Source organism: Canis lupus, chromosome 27, assembly GCF_048164855.1.
Source record: "Canis lupus baileyi chromosome 27, mCanLup2.hap1, whole genome shotgun sequence".
Classification (NCBI taxonomy): domain Eukaryota; kingdom Metazoa; phylum Chordata; class Mammalia; order Carnivora; family Canidae; genus Canis; species Canis lupus.
In genome coordinates this window covers 20,173,431-20,190,440 of record NC_132864.1, presented here as the reverse complement: position 1 = coordinate 20,190,440, position 17,010 = coordinate 20,173,431, and the positions used below count along the sequence as shown (strand labels likewise).

The following is a 17,010-nucleotide window of genomic DNA, read 5'->3' as shown; positions in this document are numbered from 1 at the left end:
GTAAGGTCTGCAGTTGGGTTTGGCCGTTGGGCAGGCCAATGGAGGATTTCTCTTGCCATCTCTCTCTCTCTTTCCCTGAATGCAGGGGGACTCTAGAAGAGTCCCTGGGTCGCCCCACTTCCACAGCAAACCTATAGTTGTAATTCTTTCAGTCCCTTCTAGATAAGATGTTTTAGAGCCAATCTAGAGCCACACCTGTTTCTCTTGGGATCAGGAATGTCTAACTGGAGTGAAGACAGTGGGCTAGTCAGCTATGCCTACCCTACCCCGACTTCCTCAAATGCTTTGGGCCTCCGTGCTTGAATCCCAGGTAGACATTGAGCATGTGTTGAATGTCTCTTGACTCTGCTTCCTCACAGTAGTTAGTTCCGGCCTCAGGCAAGATGGCGGCAGCAGGCTCTGCTCCCTGTCAAGGGAACTGGTCATCCTACATTGCATTTTTAATGTTAATCTTTTAGAAGCTATGGAGGTTACTTTTTTAGTGAAGAGGAATGCCTTCAACTGTCCTTATCCTAGGAGAGCGTGTTTAGTCATAGATGCGGGTTGAGTCCTACAGAACAAGGCTAGTGAGAGGTCCTCGTTAGCATGCTTGGTCGTCACAGGGTTGGCCAGGAAGCTTCGACAGTTGAACCGTGGCAAGCGAGAGTTTCCAACGCACGGTGGACAGCGCACTACCACAAGCTTTCTAACAGATGTAGTTTCCTGAAATAAATATTCAAGGTCTGAAGGTTACAGTCTTCGAACTTCAAAATAAACATTCAAATAATCCAGGAAAACTTCCTTTGTCTTAGTAAACAGGCTTATATTTCACCCAAGTGTTATGGAAACACACAGATAAAATATCCACTTCCCTTGTCTGTCTAAACAAAAGCATGTTGGTAATCCCATGCACTGTTCTCTCAGAGCTTCCATTCCCAGAGCTCAGCTTCTGGTGGTCTCATGGTTCCTGTGGCTTCCTGTCTCAATGTGATCGTATCCAAGGCAGGATTTGAGCCAGGTAGGGCTGGGATCTTTAATTCTGTCCGAGACACCTGCTAAGCCCAGGAAAGGAGAGGGAATGGGCCCAGCAGAAAGTCACCTGGCTGCTTATTGGCCCTGACAGTGTTACAGGTCTGAGTCTGAGCCCATCACCAGGGCCGGGGCTGGGGGTGCAGCTGGGTCATGAGCCAGGAGCAGGGATGGAGGGTGGAGTGGTTTCCCAGGGGTGGGTACAGGGGGCGATCCCCTCAGCTGGGCACCTGGGAGTCTAAGGCCAGGTACCCGTGCACCTGGATATTAGAACATGGACGTGTCAAGGCCCCCCTCCACCTCCCCCGTGCTCTATGCCAGATGCTTGGTACCTGAGCTGATGGATGCAGTTCACAGCAGGCGACGTGTGAAGGAGAGGCCCCCTTTCTCAGAGTAATTTCCCAGCAAGCTGTGCTCCCCAGCCCTGGAACAGGCTTCTGTTCTTAGGGGTCCATGGGTCTCGACTCTTGAGAGGTTTTCAGTTCAACTTCAGCATGTGTTTAATTTTCAGACTTGGGGAAAACAGAGGCAAACACCCTGGCATGGGAAGCAAATTGCCCCAGAATCCTCTTGTGTCGGGGTCTGTGTGAGTTGGCGTTAGTTACTCTGTGTCTCTGAACCTGTCTCCACATCCACCGAGTGAGCCTGGTCCTGCAGGGTTTGATCTGGACACTGACAGTGAGCAGATATGTGCAGGATGGTTCCGCTCTGAGCTGGATTTGTGGGCACTTGGCTGTGATGCCCAGGGGCCCCTCCCAGCTTGGGATCCTAGCATCCGAGCCCTGTGTTGCCCAGGGGCTCCTCCTGGGCCTTCGCAAGGACAGACTGAACCACTGTGCTCTGCACACATTCTTTCCCAGCTGGAGTGTGTGTGCAGATCACTCGGGGACCTTCCTAAGGTGGGCTTGGCTTGGGCAGGTGTGTGGGGCCTGAGACTCTGTGTTTCTAACCAGCACCTGCACCACACATCCCTGGGGCAGCCAGCACAGTGCCTGGGGCATACCAGGTGCTCCTGCATCCATCCCCCACCAACCAGCCTGAGGGCCACCCAGCTCTCCTGCCCCACCAACCAGGCCTCAGGTGCCCATCTGTGCAGCCTTTCCATCCTCCTCCACCCCCCTCAAGCCTGTGGCCTCCCCGCTCTGTCTCACATCCCTCTGACTAAATCCAACATGGCTGTTAGGTCTTAGCAGAAGCAGGGTTTCTTCTGGGAAGTCTGCCTTGATGACGCTGTCAGCACCGTGCCAGGTTCCCAGGGCCCCTTACGTCCTCCCTGCAGCCACAGGAGGTAGCTTCAGCATCTGGCTCTGCCTCCTGGTGCGATGGCCAGTGGGAATGTGTGTGTGATCCCCGGGGAACCATGTTACCACACAGGTTTTGACTCATAGGTCAAGAGAGGGGCCCCAGACTCTGCATTTCCAACAAGCATGGAGGGTCACAGACAGGTTGGCCTCCCCAGCACAGAGGACAATGCCCAGTCATCCCTCTGGGTCGGGTGAGTGGAGGCTGCACCCCCGCAGGCACTCCGGGACCCACGTTGCAGGCTCCTGCCTCCCACCTGTGGGCTGTCAGGGCAGGGGAACATGAGCTTGAGCTCTGCCCACCCATCCTGGCCTGTCTGAGTCTCCTGTGCACCCACCCCCAGGACCTTCATACACATCATGCCTTTCCCACCTGCCCTCACGCAAGCCATGTGTGTGTTTGCCTGGACTCAGTTAGCACCCCCAGCTCGCAGGCCCTGAGGCGTCCCTGTGCCCTTGAGGTCACGTCTGTACTCTTTTTTTTTTTTTTAAAGATTTTATTTGTTCATGAGAGATACTCAAAGAGAGGCAGAGACCTAGGCAGAGGGAGAAGCAGGCTCTTCCAAGGGATCCTCATGTGGGACTCGATCCCAGGACCCAGGATCACACCTTGAGCTGAAGGCAGATGCTCAATGGCTGAGCCACCCAGGCATCCCCATGTCCATACTCTAGCTGGGGTCCACCAAGGGCTTCGAATGCTGGTTTTTCCTCTGCTGAGGGCTACTTGTGGACATCACCTCCTCTAAGATAACACTCCTGCCCCCCTGCACTCCCATGGTCTTCTCCTGGGGGGCCCATCCCACCATTTACAGAATCGCAGCTGTGCCCCTAACAGGCTGCTGGCCCCAATAAGGGCCAGGAACTGGGTCTTTTTCCCTGATCCTAGTGCTGCATCCAGGGCTGGAAATATACCAGATGCTCTGGGAGTGCCACTACTGGGTAGTTGAATGAATAGGAAAAAGCAAAGTAATGAGGAAGGGAGTATAAGGACCACCAAAGTTCTTTATGAGCCACGATGCATGGAATACGTCCATGCTGTATCCCCCCCTTGGGTATGCGTATCCCTGGGGAAGAATTTATCTGAGGCCGGGCTCATAGGAACTATTCATGGATGCAAGCTGTTATTAATTGAGCCTGTTTTGTGTGCTGTGTAGCTGGAGTACGTAACTTCAATCTTATAAAACCCCACAGGGGTTGCCTGAGTGGCTCAGCAGTTGGATATCTGCCCTTGGCTCAGGTCGTGATCCTGGGGTCCTGGGATTGAGTCCCCTATCTGGCTCCCTGCAGGGAGCCTGCTTCTCCCTCTGCCTGTGTCTCTGCCTCTCTCTGTGTATCTCTCATGAATAAATAAATAAAATCTTAAAAAAAAAACAAAAAACCCTACAGGAAGTAGTGGTAGGAACAGCTGTACTCCATTTTATAGATGGGAAAGTTGGCCTCAGAGAGGTCAGGTGCCTGTTCCCGAGTCACACAGCTCATAAGTGGAGAAGCTGGGATTTGAGCCCAGTGCTGAAATCCTCTGCAAGGAAGCTGTGGGCATTGCCTTCATTTGGGCAGTGGCCTCTAGGGACCTCAGTCTTCCTGTTCTGCCACCTGAAGATCCTCCAGCCTTATCATCCCAGGGTGGGCGTGTATAATCCCCATCATCGAAGCCCTGTTCCAGTGTCTCGCAGTCTCTGCTGGGAGGTGAGTGTCAGCTGCATAGAGACAGGAGGTGAGCACTGGGTGTTATGCTATATGTTGGCAAATTGAACTTCAGTGAAAAAAAAAAAAAGTGATAGACCACGGCATTTTATGCAAATAGGCCTGCCTGCAGGGTCCCCCTCGCAGAACCCCAGGTGTTCCTGCCCATTCTCCCAGGGCAGAAGGGATGAACAGCTCTGGGCTGTGATCGGGTCCTCAGCACCTTCCCCACATTGCCAAGGGTTTCCTGAGTGACCCTAGGCTGGGCCTTCCACCTCTCTGATACCTGGGTACATCTAGGAAGCTGTGGGCTGTGCTGGAGCTTCATTCGTTAATGTTGACTTGGAACGTTGTGAAAGGCATTGCCCAGCGTCCCCTGGGTGAGGCCCCCATCGCCGCTGTCTGGGAGGGGTATGGGAGGTGACACTCTGCCCTGCCTTCTCAGAAAATGAGGTGCTCCAGAGCTTCTTAGAGTCCAGTGGAATGGGGGTTGAGGTGGGTGCCTCAAGTGCAAAGAGCCCCTTAAAAGTGATCATTTAAACCTGCAGGCTTTAAACATAGACTAGTAAGTTTTGTAAATTGCATTAGAAAGTTAATGAAGAATTGAGTTTCTGAATTTGGCTTTGACAAATTGCATATAGTTAAAAAAGAAAATTTCCCACAAGGTAAAAACTGCCAGAAGGGATTTTTTTTTTTTTTTTTTTTTTTTTTTTTGCCAGAAGGGATTTAATTTTAATCCATTTCCTACCCGTGTTTGGTGAGTCCCTTCTCCTGAAAATTCTCTAAGGATGTCCAGGGATGGCCTCCCCCTGAGGCCTCAGAGCTGCTGTATCAGAGCCCCACTCCATGTGTGCTCCGAACAAGGGCCAGCAACCATTTTTTAACAAAAGAGATAGAATTTTATTTATTTTTTCAAAGATTTTATTTATTTATTAGAGAGCACAAGTTACGGGGAGGGGGAGAAGGAGAGGGAGAAACAGACTCCCCACTGAGCAGGGAGCCTGACTCTGGGCTTGATCCCAGGCCCCTGGGATCATGACCTGAGCCAAAGGCAGCAGCTCAAGAGTCTCAGAACCCACTGAGCCACCCAGGTGCCCCTGATTTTTTTTAAATCCTAATGCTGCATTCTTTTTGTTAAAGGGCTCCTCTAAATTATATGTTTCAGGACCCCAAAACCTGAGTCCACTCTGACCACAAAGCACGGAGCTCAGAGTCTTCTTGGAGAAATGCTTGAAGAGAAAACAATCATCCTACACACTGAGTCCCTATGCTGTGCAGACTTGTCTCCAGTCCTCAAGAGCTTCTGTTCTGGCCGGGAAGCTCCCTCCCTAAGTAAACCCATGAATAGATATGAATTTTAGATCATGAGAGAAGTACAGTAATTGCTTCTGGCACTTTTTCTTTCTTTAGTGGGGCCACTTCACCGGTGAACGTCTTAAACAGCATACTTTACTTCTTGAGAGCGCTGCGTGCGACGGGCTCAGCACCCCCAGAAATAGACACTGTGGAATACTTCAGACAGAGTGATGCAGGCCAGCGGGAGGTCTGATTAGATAGAGCCACATTACAAAAATATTTTTAGATCCATCAGACCGTTGAATGTGGAGTGAGTAAATGGAACCACGGACATACAAGGCAGAGAGAAAGGGAGCCGTGTTCATTGCTGGGCACCACCAAAGTGTAGAGCAGCGTTCATTTTTTTTTTTTAATGATTTTTATTTATCATTTGAGAGAGAGCACAAGTGGGGAGCGGCAGGGACAGAGGGGGAGGGAGAAGCAGGCTGCCCGCTGAGCAGGGAGTCTGACGGAGGGCTGGATACCAGGACCCCAGGATCATGACCTGAGCTGAAGGCAGACGCTTCACCTATTGAGCCACCCAGCTGCCCCGAACATAAAGTTTTTATAGAGACTCTTTCCTGGGAAGGTTTAACACCGGCTCAGCTCTTGTGCAAAAGCACATGGATGGGATAGACAGCCTGGTGCATTTAGGGAATCCTAGTGTTTCTAGGAATGTGCATTAACCTTCACACAGGTTCCCTGGGGATCATGTTAAAAGTGAGGGTTCTGATTGCGCATGAGCAGCAGCTCTGTGTTTCTCACAAACTCCAAATGATGCTGATCCTGCTGGTCTACACTTTGAGTAGTTGGGTGTTGTCGGGGAGACTCCAGGTAAGTGAGTCCCCGTGGGGGTCAGTTTCCCCAGTGTATACTATCTCGTGGCCCCCATGCGAGAGATCTCAACTGCCAAACTGTGTGCAGTGGAGGGGTGGGGGGGCCAGGAGCATCGGGCAGGCAGGCCCCAGAGTAAAGACCAGTGATGGGCCAGATGGGCCAGTGTGAGAAGGAAGGCCTGGGGTTCCTGTCTGGGAACCTTGGGGGCCTTGCTGTGTCCTCGGCTCCCAGGGGTGCTCTGCCCTGGCGGAGGCTGAGGCCAGCCCCAAGCCTGCAGAGAGAGCTTTGCGGTTGAGCTGGCCCTCCGAGCTGCCGGAAACCAGCCCACACCACGAGCCTTGCGGAAGAGCCCCTCCTTGGTGGTTTCTCAGTCTTTCCTTCCCTTGCGGGGGCTGGGTGCTTGTCTTGCCTTCTTTTCTGGGTCCCGGATGGGGCCTCTAGGGCCTGGGGGTGGGGGACAGATCCCCAACCAAATTTCAGTTCTTTCTCTTTGAGGTAAAAACATACAACCCAGAGGAAGTATATGGGGTGGTTAGGGCTGAATTCAAAACTCCCCTCCTAGCTGTGGGACTGTGGCTTCATCACTTTGCCTCCCCGGGTCTCATTTCTTGCCTGTAAAATGGGGATTATGGGTGTGTGGGGGCTGATGAGCTGATTAAACACAGCAGTGTTTGCAGAGCCCTTAGCACAGCCTGGCATAGGGAAAGCCCTCGGGATGCTGTTGGCGGGGAGATGGGATCTTTAACGCCCTGGCTCAACCCCTGGGAGGAGGTATGCAAGTGGTGTGCCCCTGGGGCCTCTGTGGGGGACCCCTCCCTGCTGGTCGCTGCGGCAGCATCACCAGACCTGGAGCTTAGGCCCCGGAGCCCTGGGCTCACAGGCAGGAGAGCCCTTTCCCACGCTGTGGCCTGTGCCCAGACACCTGCTGCCGAGCCGGTCCTACCAGCCCAGTGGGCACCTGGGGGCGGGTGGGGAGGAAGGAGGACAGGCCCGAAACTGGCATTTACGGGGCATTAAACTGCGGTCAGCCTCTCCCAGGCTCTGGGCTCCTGGCCTGCAGTCGACTTGTTGAAAAGAGGAAGTTGGCAAATATCCGGGAGTGTCTGCAAGGGCCCGAGAGCCAGACCTGAGTCTTCTAGCATTGTTTCCAGGGGATCCTGCGTGCCGCCAGTCCGTCGGTATCCTCCTCAGCAGTCTGAAATTTCTTTACTTCTCTGCCTCAGTCTCCCCATCTTTAACATGGGGATAAGCGTCTGCCTTATAGGAGAATAATGTAAAGCTCTTAGAGCAATACCTGTCACCTTGGGAGGACGCAGAAGGTTAGCTGCTATTATTATGGTCCTAATTTTATTCATTTATTTTTTAAAACATTTATTTCAGGGAATGAGAGTCTGCATGCACAGGTGTGCACTGGAGCAGGGGGAGGGGCAGAGGGAGAGAGGGAGAAAGAATCCTCCAGCAGACTCTCTGCTGAGTGTGGATCCCCGACGAGGGGCTCGATCCCAGGACCCCGAGATTGTGACCTGAGCCGAACCCAAGAGTCGGCCACCTAACCGGCTGAGCCACCCAGGCACACCTCTTATCCTAATGTTAAAATGAAGAGCTCACTGTATGTCAGGCAGCCTGCTAAGCACCATATGTGTATTTATCAGACTTATTCATTTCATTAACCCAATGATGCTACCCAGACATTCCCGTGATCCCCATTTTACAGATGATAAACCTGAGGCTCTGAGACGTGGAGAGGCGCACCCAAGATCATGTGCCTGGTCAGGAGCAGATCCTGAGCCAGATCCTGGTGTGTTGGATTTCACTACCCCTTTGCTGTGGGTGGTGCTGGGTCTGCACCCAATTCACAGATGAGGAAACTGAGGCATGGAACATCTGTCAGGTGCCTGTGAGAGAGAGCCAGGGTTTGAGTGTGGGTCTTGCAGGTGCTGTGCAGAGGAGCAGGGGGGCAGCTGGGCTTCAAGGACACCAGCACAGACCCGCCAGAGGCCAGGGCCCAGGCTGCTGTGCCCCCAGCCTGGTTCCTAGCATCTGCCTCATCTTTTCCCCTGTCAGGAGGGGAGCCCGGGCCTCGCTCAGCCCCCGAGAACCTGCAGCTTCCCCACTGTTGACCTCTGGTCCCTTCTGGGGAATCAACCAGACCCACTTTCACTTCGCAGGTGTGTCTGCATCCATGATGCTGCCAGCAGCTCTGGGGGGCAGCTCCTCTGAATGCCTGTTCCCAGGCAGGAAGTTGATGCTCTGCAGGATTCCAGCAGGGAAGTCCCCAGAGCATCTGAGCGGCCTGGACCCCTCGGTGGGGGGACCCAGCCTGGCCCTAGCTGGGTGCTCAGGACAGAACAGACCAGGGGTCGAGCGCTGCCCATACTCCCCATCCCTTTCACTCAGGTGTTTGCACATGGCTTACAGAGCACTGGCACTGCCCCTGGCCGTGCAAGCCATTGAGGACGTGGTGCTCTAGAAATGACTGCCCCTTCTGCATGTGCTCTGGTGCGCGGGTGCTGCTGTCTGCGGCATCTGCATGCTCACTTTACAGATAGCAAACTGAGGCCGAGGCAGGATTGGCAGAAGTTCTGACCCCTTGGCCAATGAAAGCCAGAGGGGGCCTGGGGTCTCAGCCACAGAGCTGCTGGTTGCCTCTTTTCCCTCCTCCCAGAATTCTCTCTCAAGCTCCCCGTGGCTCCTTTGGCCTGACTTCTCCTGGCTGAGGGGAGTATGATGTGGGGAAAAGTGTCGGCTCACAGAGAGGGGAACTTTTACAGACTGAACATACCCATGACCCCACATCCAGTCAAAGGCAGAACATTCTCAGCCCCAAAGCTGCCTCATCTTCCTGGTTACCCTCCTCGAAGGCAGTTGACCTTTCATCCTGACTTTGGGCTACATGGGTTAGTGCTGGTACCTTTTGTTCTTTATATAAATGGGATCATAGTGCAGTGGTTCTTTGCTTTTTGGTTTTTAAATACATTTTAGGGAAAATTTTTTAAATGCCTTATTGAGATATAATGCACATATCATACAGTTGACCCACTTAAAGTAGGCAGTCGGGGCGCCTGGGTGGCTCAGTCAGGTAAGCACCTGCCTTCAGCTCAGGTCATGATCTCAGGGTCTTGGGATCAAGCCCCACTTTGGGCTCCTTGCTCAGCAGGGAGCCTGCTTCTCCCTCTGCCTCTGCCCCGCCCTACTGCTTGTGCTCTTTCTCAAATCTTTAAAAAATTTTATTGGAGTTCAACTTGGCAACATTTAGCATAACACCCAGTGCTCATCCCATCAAGTGCCCCCCTCAGTGCCCATCCCCCAGTCACCCCCATCCCCCTGCCCACCTCCCTTTCCACTACCCCATGTTCATTTCCTAGAGTTAGGTGTCTCTCATGTTTTGTCACCCTCACTGATATTTTCACTCATTTTCTCTCCTTTCCTTTTATTCCCTTTCACTATTTTTTATTTTATTTTTTTTATTTTATTTATTTTTATTTTTTTATTTTATTTTTTTTTCCCTTTCACTATTTTTTATATTCCCCAAATGAATGAGACCATATAATGTTTGTCCTTCTCTGATTGACTTACTTCACTCAGCATAATACCCTCCAGTTCCATCCACTTCGAAGCAAATGGTGGGTATTTGTCATTTCTAATGGCTGAGTAATACTCCATTGTATACATAGACCACAGCTTCTTTATCCATTCATCTTTCGATGGACGCCGAGGCTCCTTCCCCTGTTTGGTATTGTGGACATTGCTGCTAGAAACATCAACAAGAAAAGCATGCAGTTAATTTGAGGACATTTTCATCACCACCCCCTTTTCCCCCCCGCAAGAAACCCCTGTGCTGATTAGCCATCAACTCCGTTATCACCTTGCCCCCAGCAACCAACCGTCTGTTTTCTGTCTCTGGATATGCCTATTCTGGTCATTGTGGAAAAACAGATCCTATAATACGTGGCCATGTCGTCTGGCCTCTCAGCACCGTGACTGTCCTCGTCTATATGGTAGCATGTATCAGGACTGTGTTCCTTTTTCTGGCTGAGTAGTGTTCCATCACCCCGGGCAACTATTCTGAGTGTGCCGCCGCCTTTAGGCCTGGGATCTTAGGAATCTAGAGTGTGGCACCAACAGACACTGGCTCTTGAGTTTGGGCGGGCACCCTGCGAGCCAGGCCTGCCAGCGCCACCCGTCACACCTGTGCCCAGTGATTAGCTTCTGCCCCCAAGCCAGCATCTTTTTTTTTTTTTTTTAAACAGCTTTACTGACCTGTGGTTCACCTACCATACAACTTGCCCATTAAATTGTACAATTCCACAGGGTTTTTAGTATACTGAAAGGTGTGCATCCGGCCGCACGGCCAAGTTGTGAATCTTTTGATTGTCCTGTTCAGAAACCTGGTGCCCTTAGCTGTCACACCTGTCATTCCCCTCCCCCGGCCCCTGGCTGCCCCTGGTCTCCCTTCTATCTCTCTGAATCCACCTGTTCGCGACATTTCATGTGAGTGAAATCATACACAGTTTTAGGTTAGTGCCTGGCTTCTTTCTCTCAGCATGTGTAATGTTTTCAAGGCTTGGCTATGTTGGCGCAGGGACCCCTACTTCCTTCCTTCTTTGTGGCCCAATAATACTCCATCATCTGGATGGACCACAAGTTATTGATGTGCTTCTCAGGTGACAGACACTTGAGAGGTTTCCACTTTGTGGCTGTTACGAGTAACGCTGTCTTGCCGTTCACGGACAAGTTCTTACATGGATGTGTTTGTAGGAGCAGAAGTGCTGGGTCACGTGTTAATTCCCCATTCACCTGTCAAGGACTTGCCAGACTGTCTTCCAGCCTCCCGGCAAGAATTCTGCTACCCCAATTCCAGACTGACCAAAGCAGGGTCTCCTCACTGGGTCTGTGATGGGCCTCAGGTGGTCCCTGACCCCTCAGAACGGGTTGCATATCTTGTGTGTCTGCATTTTTCTGGGGGTGAATTCCAGGACATAGAGCATCTCAAAGCCTTCAAATCCTCCCCGCTCCTACAGGGCAAAGGTTCGAGCAGGTGGCAGATCAGTGCAGCGTATTCCAGTCTTGTCTCTGGACTCTTCTCACAGGATCTGCTCAGGATTGATAAAGACAGCCTGATGAGTGGTGAACATGCCATCTGACATTGGATGTTTTCCCTGTCTCTCTCTCTTTCCGGTGTTTCTCCTCCTAACTGCGACTCAGCAAAGAGAACTTCAATAACGTCCCTGACCTGGAGCTCAACCCAATCCGATCCAAAATCGTCCGTGCCTTCTTCGACAACAGGTGGGCCCTCATCCCTGAACCAGCCCAATGGCAGGTGACTTTGGCCTCAAGGGGGCCTTTTACCCCTGTACCTACGTACGGTGCTCGTGTGCTCAGAGTCGCCCCTTAAACCAATGCAGAGAAGAGGGGGCTGTGTAGGAGTCAGAGGCACACAGCTCAAGCTCTGGAGTCCTAGCTGGTTGACTTTGGGCAGCTCACCCAATCTCACTGGGCCTGTGTGTTAGTTAGCTGTGGCTGCATAACAGATAATCCCAATTCTTAGCAGTTTAAAACAAATACTTATTTTTTAAAAATGTTTTATTTATTTCAGAGAGTGAGCAAGCAAGAGCGCGCAGGCAGGGGTAGTGGCAGAGGGAGATGGGGAAGCAGACTCCACACTGAGCAGGGAGCCTGATGTGGGATTTGATTCCAGGACCGCAGGATCATGACCTGAGCTGAAGGCACATGCTTTGTTGACTGAGCCACCCAGGTGCCCCCAAAACACATACTATCTCACTGTTTGTGTCCATTGTCAGGGATCCAGGTGCGGACTAGCTGCTGGCTTCTCAGGTCCAGGGACAGCTGTGATCTCAGTCATCTGAAGGCCTGATTGGGGCAGGCTCTGTTTCCAAGCTCACACACGTGGCTGGCAGCAGGCAGCACCGCAGGGACCCCTCCCCAGGGCTGCTCACTCACGGCAGCTCTTGGCCTCCTGCAGAGCAAAATCCACACAAGAGAGGAGGCGAGGTTGAGCCCCTGAGATGGAAGACCCCATTATATGTAACCTAATCTTGTCAGGGGGCATCCATCGTTTTTGCTGTGCTCTCTTCATCAGAAGTGAGTCGCTAGGTCAGCTCATGTGAAGAGAGGGGACAACACTCCTGAGTGCCAGGAGGTGGGAATCACTGGGAGCCACCTTGGAGGCTACCTCAGTTTCTGTACCTGTACAATTGAGGTCACAGTAGCATCTGCCTCATGGGGTTGCTGAGGGTCCACTGAGATGATGTTGTCTATCTTTCTGCTCATTTCCCTGAATTACAGAGAAACTGAAGCACAGAGTGGTGTTGCAGTGTCCTAGGGCTGCGGTTCCAGCCAGAGCTCATGGCCTCAAATGTCCAGTGTCGTTGGAGTTGACTTGCGTGACTTCATGAGACTCAGTATGTTTGAGTCTCTATCAAGAGTTGGGTTGCACACGCCTTCCCTAGGCAGTCGGGGCCTGTGGGCAAACACACCAGAGCCCCAGGCCTGACCCCTGTGTCTACAGACGCGGCTGAGAAACTGGGAGAACCAGCAGAAAGAGGAAGGAAGGGAATAGGCGTGTTGTGGCCAGAAGATGGGTGGTGACTTCTTGGACAGGTTTCAAGTTTGTGAACCTCAGCCACTCCGCTCTGGTTCTGCCAGGGCCATGCAGCCCTAAGCAAGATGCTGAGTCTCCCTGAGCCTCTCCTGTTCCTGGGTAGGGGTTGGTGTCCTCAGATGCCCTGGAAGTTGCAGAGTCTTGGCTGAGGGGCAAGGCCTGAGAGAGTGACCAAGAGTTAATGAGACAAAGCAGAGAGAGGTGTTTGGGGAGGACAGAACTGCATGTGCAAAGGCCCTATGGCATCAGAAAGTATGATGACTGTGTGTGGCAGAAAGGAGGTCTGGCTGGAGCACAGAGACCATGCAGGATGGGAGGTGTGGGGAGGGCAGAGCTGCATGCTGCAGCCCTTTCACCAGCAAGAGGTGTCTTGGGAGCAGCAGTGGGGGGGGGGGGCACTGATGGGTTTAAGGTGGGCTACGGATCACAGCCCCTGGCTGCTGGTGGGCTGTGGGGGACGGAGGCCCAGGAGCAGGTGTATCACGGTCCCCCAGCTGGAGGCCAGGGTGCTGAGTGAAGGTGAGAGCAGCGAGCAGCTTTGTGGCACTGGGGAGAGGACAGAGGGGAAGGTTAGATCTGGGGTTGGAGGTGAGCAGAGGACTCCTCACAGATGGTTGTCACATTTGCCAGAGGGACGCCACACAGTCCGTGCTGGAGATAGGGTTGGAATCTCCTTTCTTAAAAGTTTTTGTTGATTTATTATAGAGAGACAGATGAGAGCACAAGTAGGCAGAGGGAGGCCAGTGTGGGACTCGATCCCAGGACCCTGAGATCATGACCTGAGCTGAAAGCAGATGCTTCACTGAGCCTCCATGAGCCGTGGAATCTCCTTTTTAATCCCAGTTCTGCCCGAAGTATCTGGGAAGGAGGCCTTGGTGGACAGTGAGGCAGAGCAGGAGGTGGGGGTGCTGGCAGGTGGTGGGAGGGGGGGCCAGGCCGGGAGAGGCACCCCTTGACATGGAGTTGACCTGCCTGTTGGGGGTCTAGTGTGGAAGGTCTCACAGGGTGCCCAGAGCCTGGTGGTGCCTGGTATGAGATGGGTGTGTGCGTGAGGATGTGGGCACACGCCTCCCTGTGTGTCCGTGAGGCTTGTTTCCAAAAGGCTCCATGCAGACTTGGCCACTTGGGAGGCCGGCCAGGCCTCAGGGACCCAGACTTCTATGGGGTGGAGCTGGAGGGGCCAGGGTTCCCATGACATGAGGTGACCTAGGGAGAGGCAAGGGTGCCTCTCCAGCAAACCGTGCTTCCTGGGGCCTGCGGGACCGGCTGGGACCAGGGTTTAGCAGGCTGGTCCTCTGGACAGACTGCGAGGGAGGCAGGGAGGACTGGGAGTGTGTCCAGACTGGAGAGAGGGCACTCCTGGCATGCGTGAGAATATTCTGGGTCCTGATTGGGGCGTGGGTGTCCTAGGTGCATACTGTTCAAATGCAAAATCTGTGTGTTAAACTGTATGCAGTTATTCTTTAAAACAAACCTGACTCCACATACACAGCTTGGCTTTCGTCTGTCACCTGGGGGAACCGGAACGGCTCCAGGACCTGTGTTTCCAGTGCAGGCATTCAGGTGTCTGCTGGGCTGCCGTCCGTGAGCGGTGGCCTCTGCCGAGGGGATGGGGCCTGGACCCGGGGCTGGGGCTGAAGCCTCTGTCTGGCAAGGGGACAGGAAGGCAGGGCCCAAGCATTTGCCACTGGACTTTGGGGTGGTCAGTCAGGGGCAGGAAAGACTCCCTGCTTCCCTCGGGGGTCCGAAGTCAGGACAGCTGTGGTGCTATCTGTGGGACGGAAGGGGAAAGGGATGTCAGGCAGTCAGGGAATGTGGAGTGTCCAGAGGTGGACATGGAAACAAACCTGTGGGGCCCCCTGAGAAGCCGAGAGTGGCAGGAGGGGGTGTGCAGGGCTGGGCCAAGGTGGATGGTGAGACCAACACGCACCCCCTGGATCCTGGGGGAGCAGGCCGAGGGATTGAGGCTTACCCTGAAATTTGAAGCTTCAAGGGCTTTAAGCAGGAGCAGTAGGGTCGAGTGCATTTTGCAGAGCTCACGTGGCTGTGCATAGAGCATGGGTGGGAGGGTCCTGCTGGGGATGGTGGAGGCTGGGTCAGGCCCTGGTGGGTGACGGGCAGGCAGCCTGGAAGTCTCTGAGGAGGGCAAGGTTAAGGATGGGCTCCCCAAGCCTGGGCCCAGAACAGCCTGGGGCCTGCAGCTGAGAGCCTGTACGCCCTCACCCATCCCTTGCTTCTTGTCTGGAAGTTCCGAGGGGGGTGAGGGAGGACTTTGAAGTGGGGGCCAGAGACAGGATTTTCTTCTTAAGGAAGACCAGAGCCAGCCTTGTTTTCCTGAGACCCTTCAAGAACAGGACTGTGAACAGAGAAGCTGTCTTGGGGGGCGGTGTGGACCCACCTCCAAGGGCTCCGTTGTTTACAGGGTCACCAGACGGTTAAGGATGAAACTACTGCTCTAAACCGGGCACTTGGGGTGCCTGGGTGGCTCAGTCAGCGAAGCATCTGCCTTCGGGTCAGGTCACAATCTCAGGGTCCTGGGATCGAGCTCCAAGTTGGGCTCCCTGCTCGGTGGGGAGCCTGCTTCTTCCTCTTCCTGTTGTTCCCCCTGCTTGTGCTCGTTTGCTCCCTCACTCTCTGTCATATAAATAAAATCTTAAAAAAAAAAAAAAAAAAAAAACCCAAACACGGGCATCTTTGTAAAAAGAATGGAAGCCGCCCACTTGCTGAGCACCGTGCGGCCACAAGGTGGACCCCGTGGAGCCCCGGCTGGGACGCGGGCCCTTCCCTGCCCCTCCAGGGCCAAGGGGACGACCTCGAGCCCGCCTTGACTTACTAAAAAAATCTGAAGTTATTAGTAAACCTTGCACCTCGGTAGTAAACCGCTTACTCCGCCCCCCCACGCGGGCCGCCACTACTTTCAGGCACCTGCTGAGGAGCGCGGTCGCAGCCTGTTCCTGCCGGAGGCCACGGAGTAGATCTTTTCGGCTTTGTTGGGCCTGCAACGTCTGTCACCACCGCTCGTCTCGGCCCTGGTGGCGGTGGCGACAAAACGGCCCCAGTTAGGAAATGAATGGGCATGGCTGTGTGCCAGTAAGACTTTATCGATAGGCATGGAACTCTGAATTTCATGGGATTCTTATTATTATTACTTTGGGTTTTTTACTCCCACGAATGTTTTCAACCATTTAAAAACCTAAAGCCCTTTCTTGGCTCATGGAGTGTACAGAAGTAGGCGGCAGGTGGGGCTGGCTCGTGGACTGCAGGTGGCCAGCTTCGGATCCGACGGATGGGGTCAGCAGAAGTAGCCTGGGGAGTTGCGGAATTGCTCGCTGCCTCGGTTTCCCCTCTCTGGAGAGCCCACCCCTGTGCACTGCAGCCCCCCAGCCCTCCCCGCTGCGTGGCTGGGGTCTTGCCCCGGGCCTCCAGGGCTGTGAGCTGTGGGGGGGCAGTGCGGGCCTTGGGCTAAGCCTCTGGGGACCCCCAGCGCCCCGCGAGCCGGCCGCTGGGCAGCGGAAGCCAAGGCCGAGTTGTCGGCCGCAGGGAACCGTGGGCCCAGGAAGGCCGCGCTCTGCGGCGTCGGTGGTGAGAGGACGGGCCGCAGGGCTCAGGCGCCGCCCCGTTTGCCCCCCTGCTCCCCCAGGAACCTGCGCAAGGGGTCCAGCGGCCTGGCCGACGAGATCAACTTCGAGGATTTCCTGACCATCATGTCCTACTTCCGGCCCATCGACACCACCATGGACGAGGAGCAGGTGCAGCTGTGCCGGAAGGAGAAGCTGCGATGTGCGTGCGTCTCCGCAGGTCCCTCCGCACCCCTGCAGCCGGCGGGTGGGCCAGTGTGGAGGGGGAGGGGGCCCCGGGCGGCATCCTCCGGGAGGCCGGTCCCAGGGCTCAGCGCCCGCCGCCAGGCCCGCGGGATCCCCCCGCGGGTGGTGCTCTTGGGCGGCTGGCTTCTCGGCCAAGGTGAAAAGGGGGGGCCTCCGGTTGGGACGGGCTGGGCTGCAGCAGGGCCCCTCCACTAAGCAGCCGCACGGCCTCGGTCCTTGGACGGGGCTCTGACTGTGAATATACACTGGTTCGGAGCTCGCTGAGGTCGCACGGGCACCCGGGGAGGTCCTGGGACGTTGTTTGCCCCCCCCCCCCAACGTGCCCCCCAGCGCCAAGTTGGCCAGATGGGCCTCTGACGGGCCTGGTCTGGAGGACGCCCCCCCACCCCCAGGCCCTGGG

At 54.3% G+C, this 17,010-nt stretch overlaps 1 protein-coding gene and 2 long non-coding RNA genes across 4 annotated transcripts in view; 2 read left to right on the top strand and 1 right to left on the bottom strand.

Annotated features, from left to right (window-relative positions):
• The window catches only part of TESC (tescalcin), a 47,643-nt gene that overhangs the window by 23,155 nt on the left and 7,478 nt on the right, over positions 1-17,010 (top strand). Inside the window, exons 3-4 of the mRNA XM_072802681.1 lie at positions 11,370-11,450; positions 16,427-16,566. Coding sequence (XP_072658782.1) covers positions 11,370-11,450; positions 16,427-16,566 — 221 coding nt within the window. The remainder of the gene's footprint in view (positions 1-11,369; positions 11,451-16,426; positions 16,567-17,010) is intronic.
• LOC140619379 (uncharacterized) lies at positions 32-5,370 on the top strand. Its single transcript, XR_012019277.1, has 2 exons — positions 32-997; positions 5,158-5,370. It is a non-coding gene; the product is annotated as an uncharacterized lncRNA (long non-coding RNA).
• LOC140619373 (uncharacterized) lies at positions 4,937-10,535 on the bottom strand. Of its 2 annotated transcripts, XR_012019261.1 has the most exons (3): positions 10,030-10,233; positions 9,741-9,912; positions 4,937-7,421 (listed from the first exon to the last, which is right to left on the bottom strand). It is a non-coding gene; the product is annotated as an uncharacterized lncRNA (long non-coding RNA). The 2 variants fall into 2 exon arrangements; XR_012019260.1 differs by lacking the exon at positions 4,937-7,421 and having other exon boundaries at positions 9,712-9,912; positions 10,030-10,535.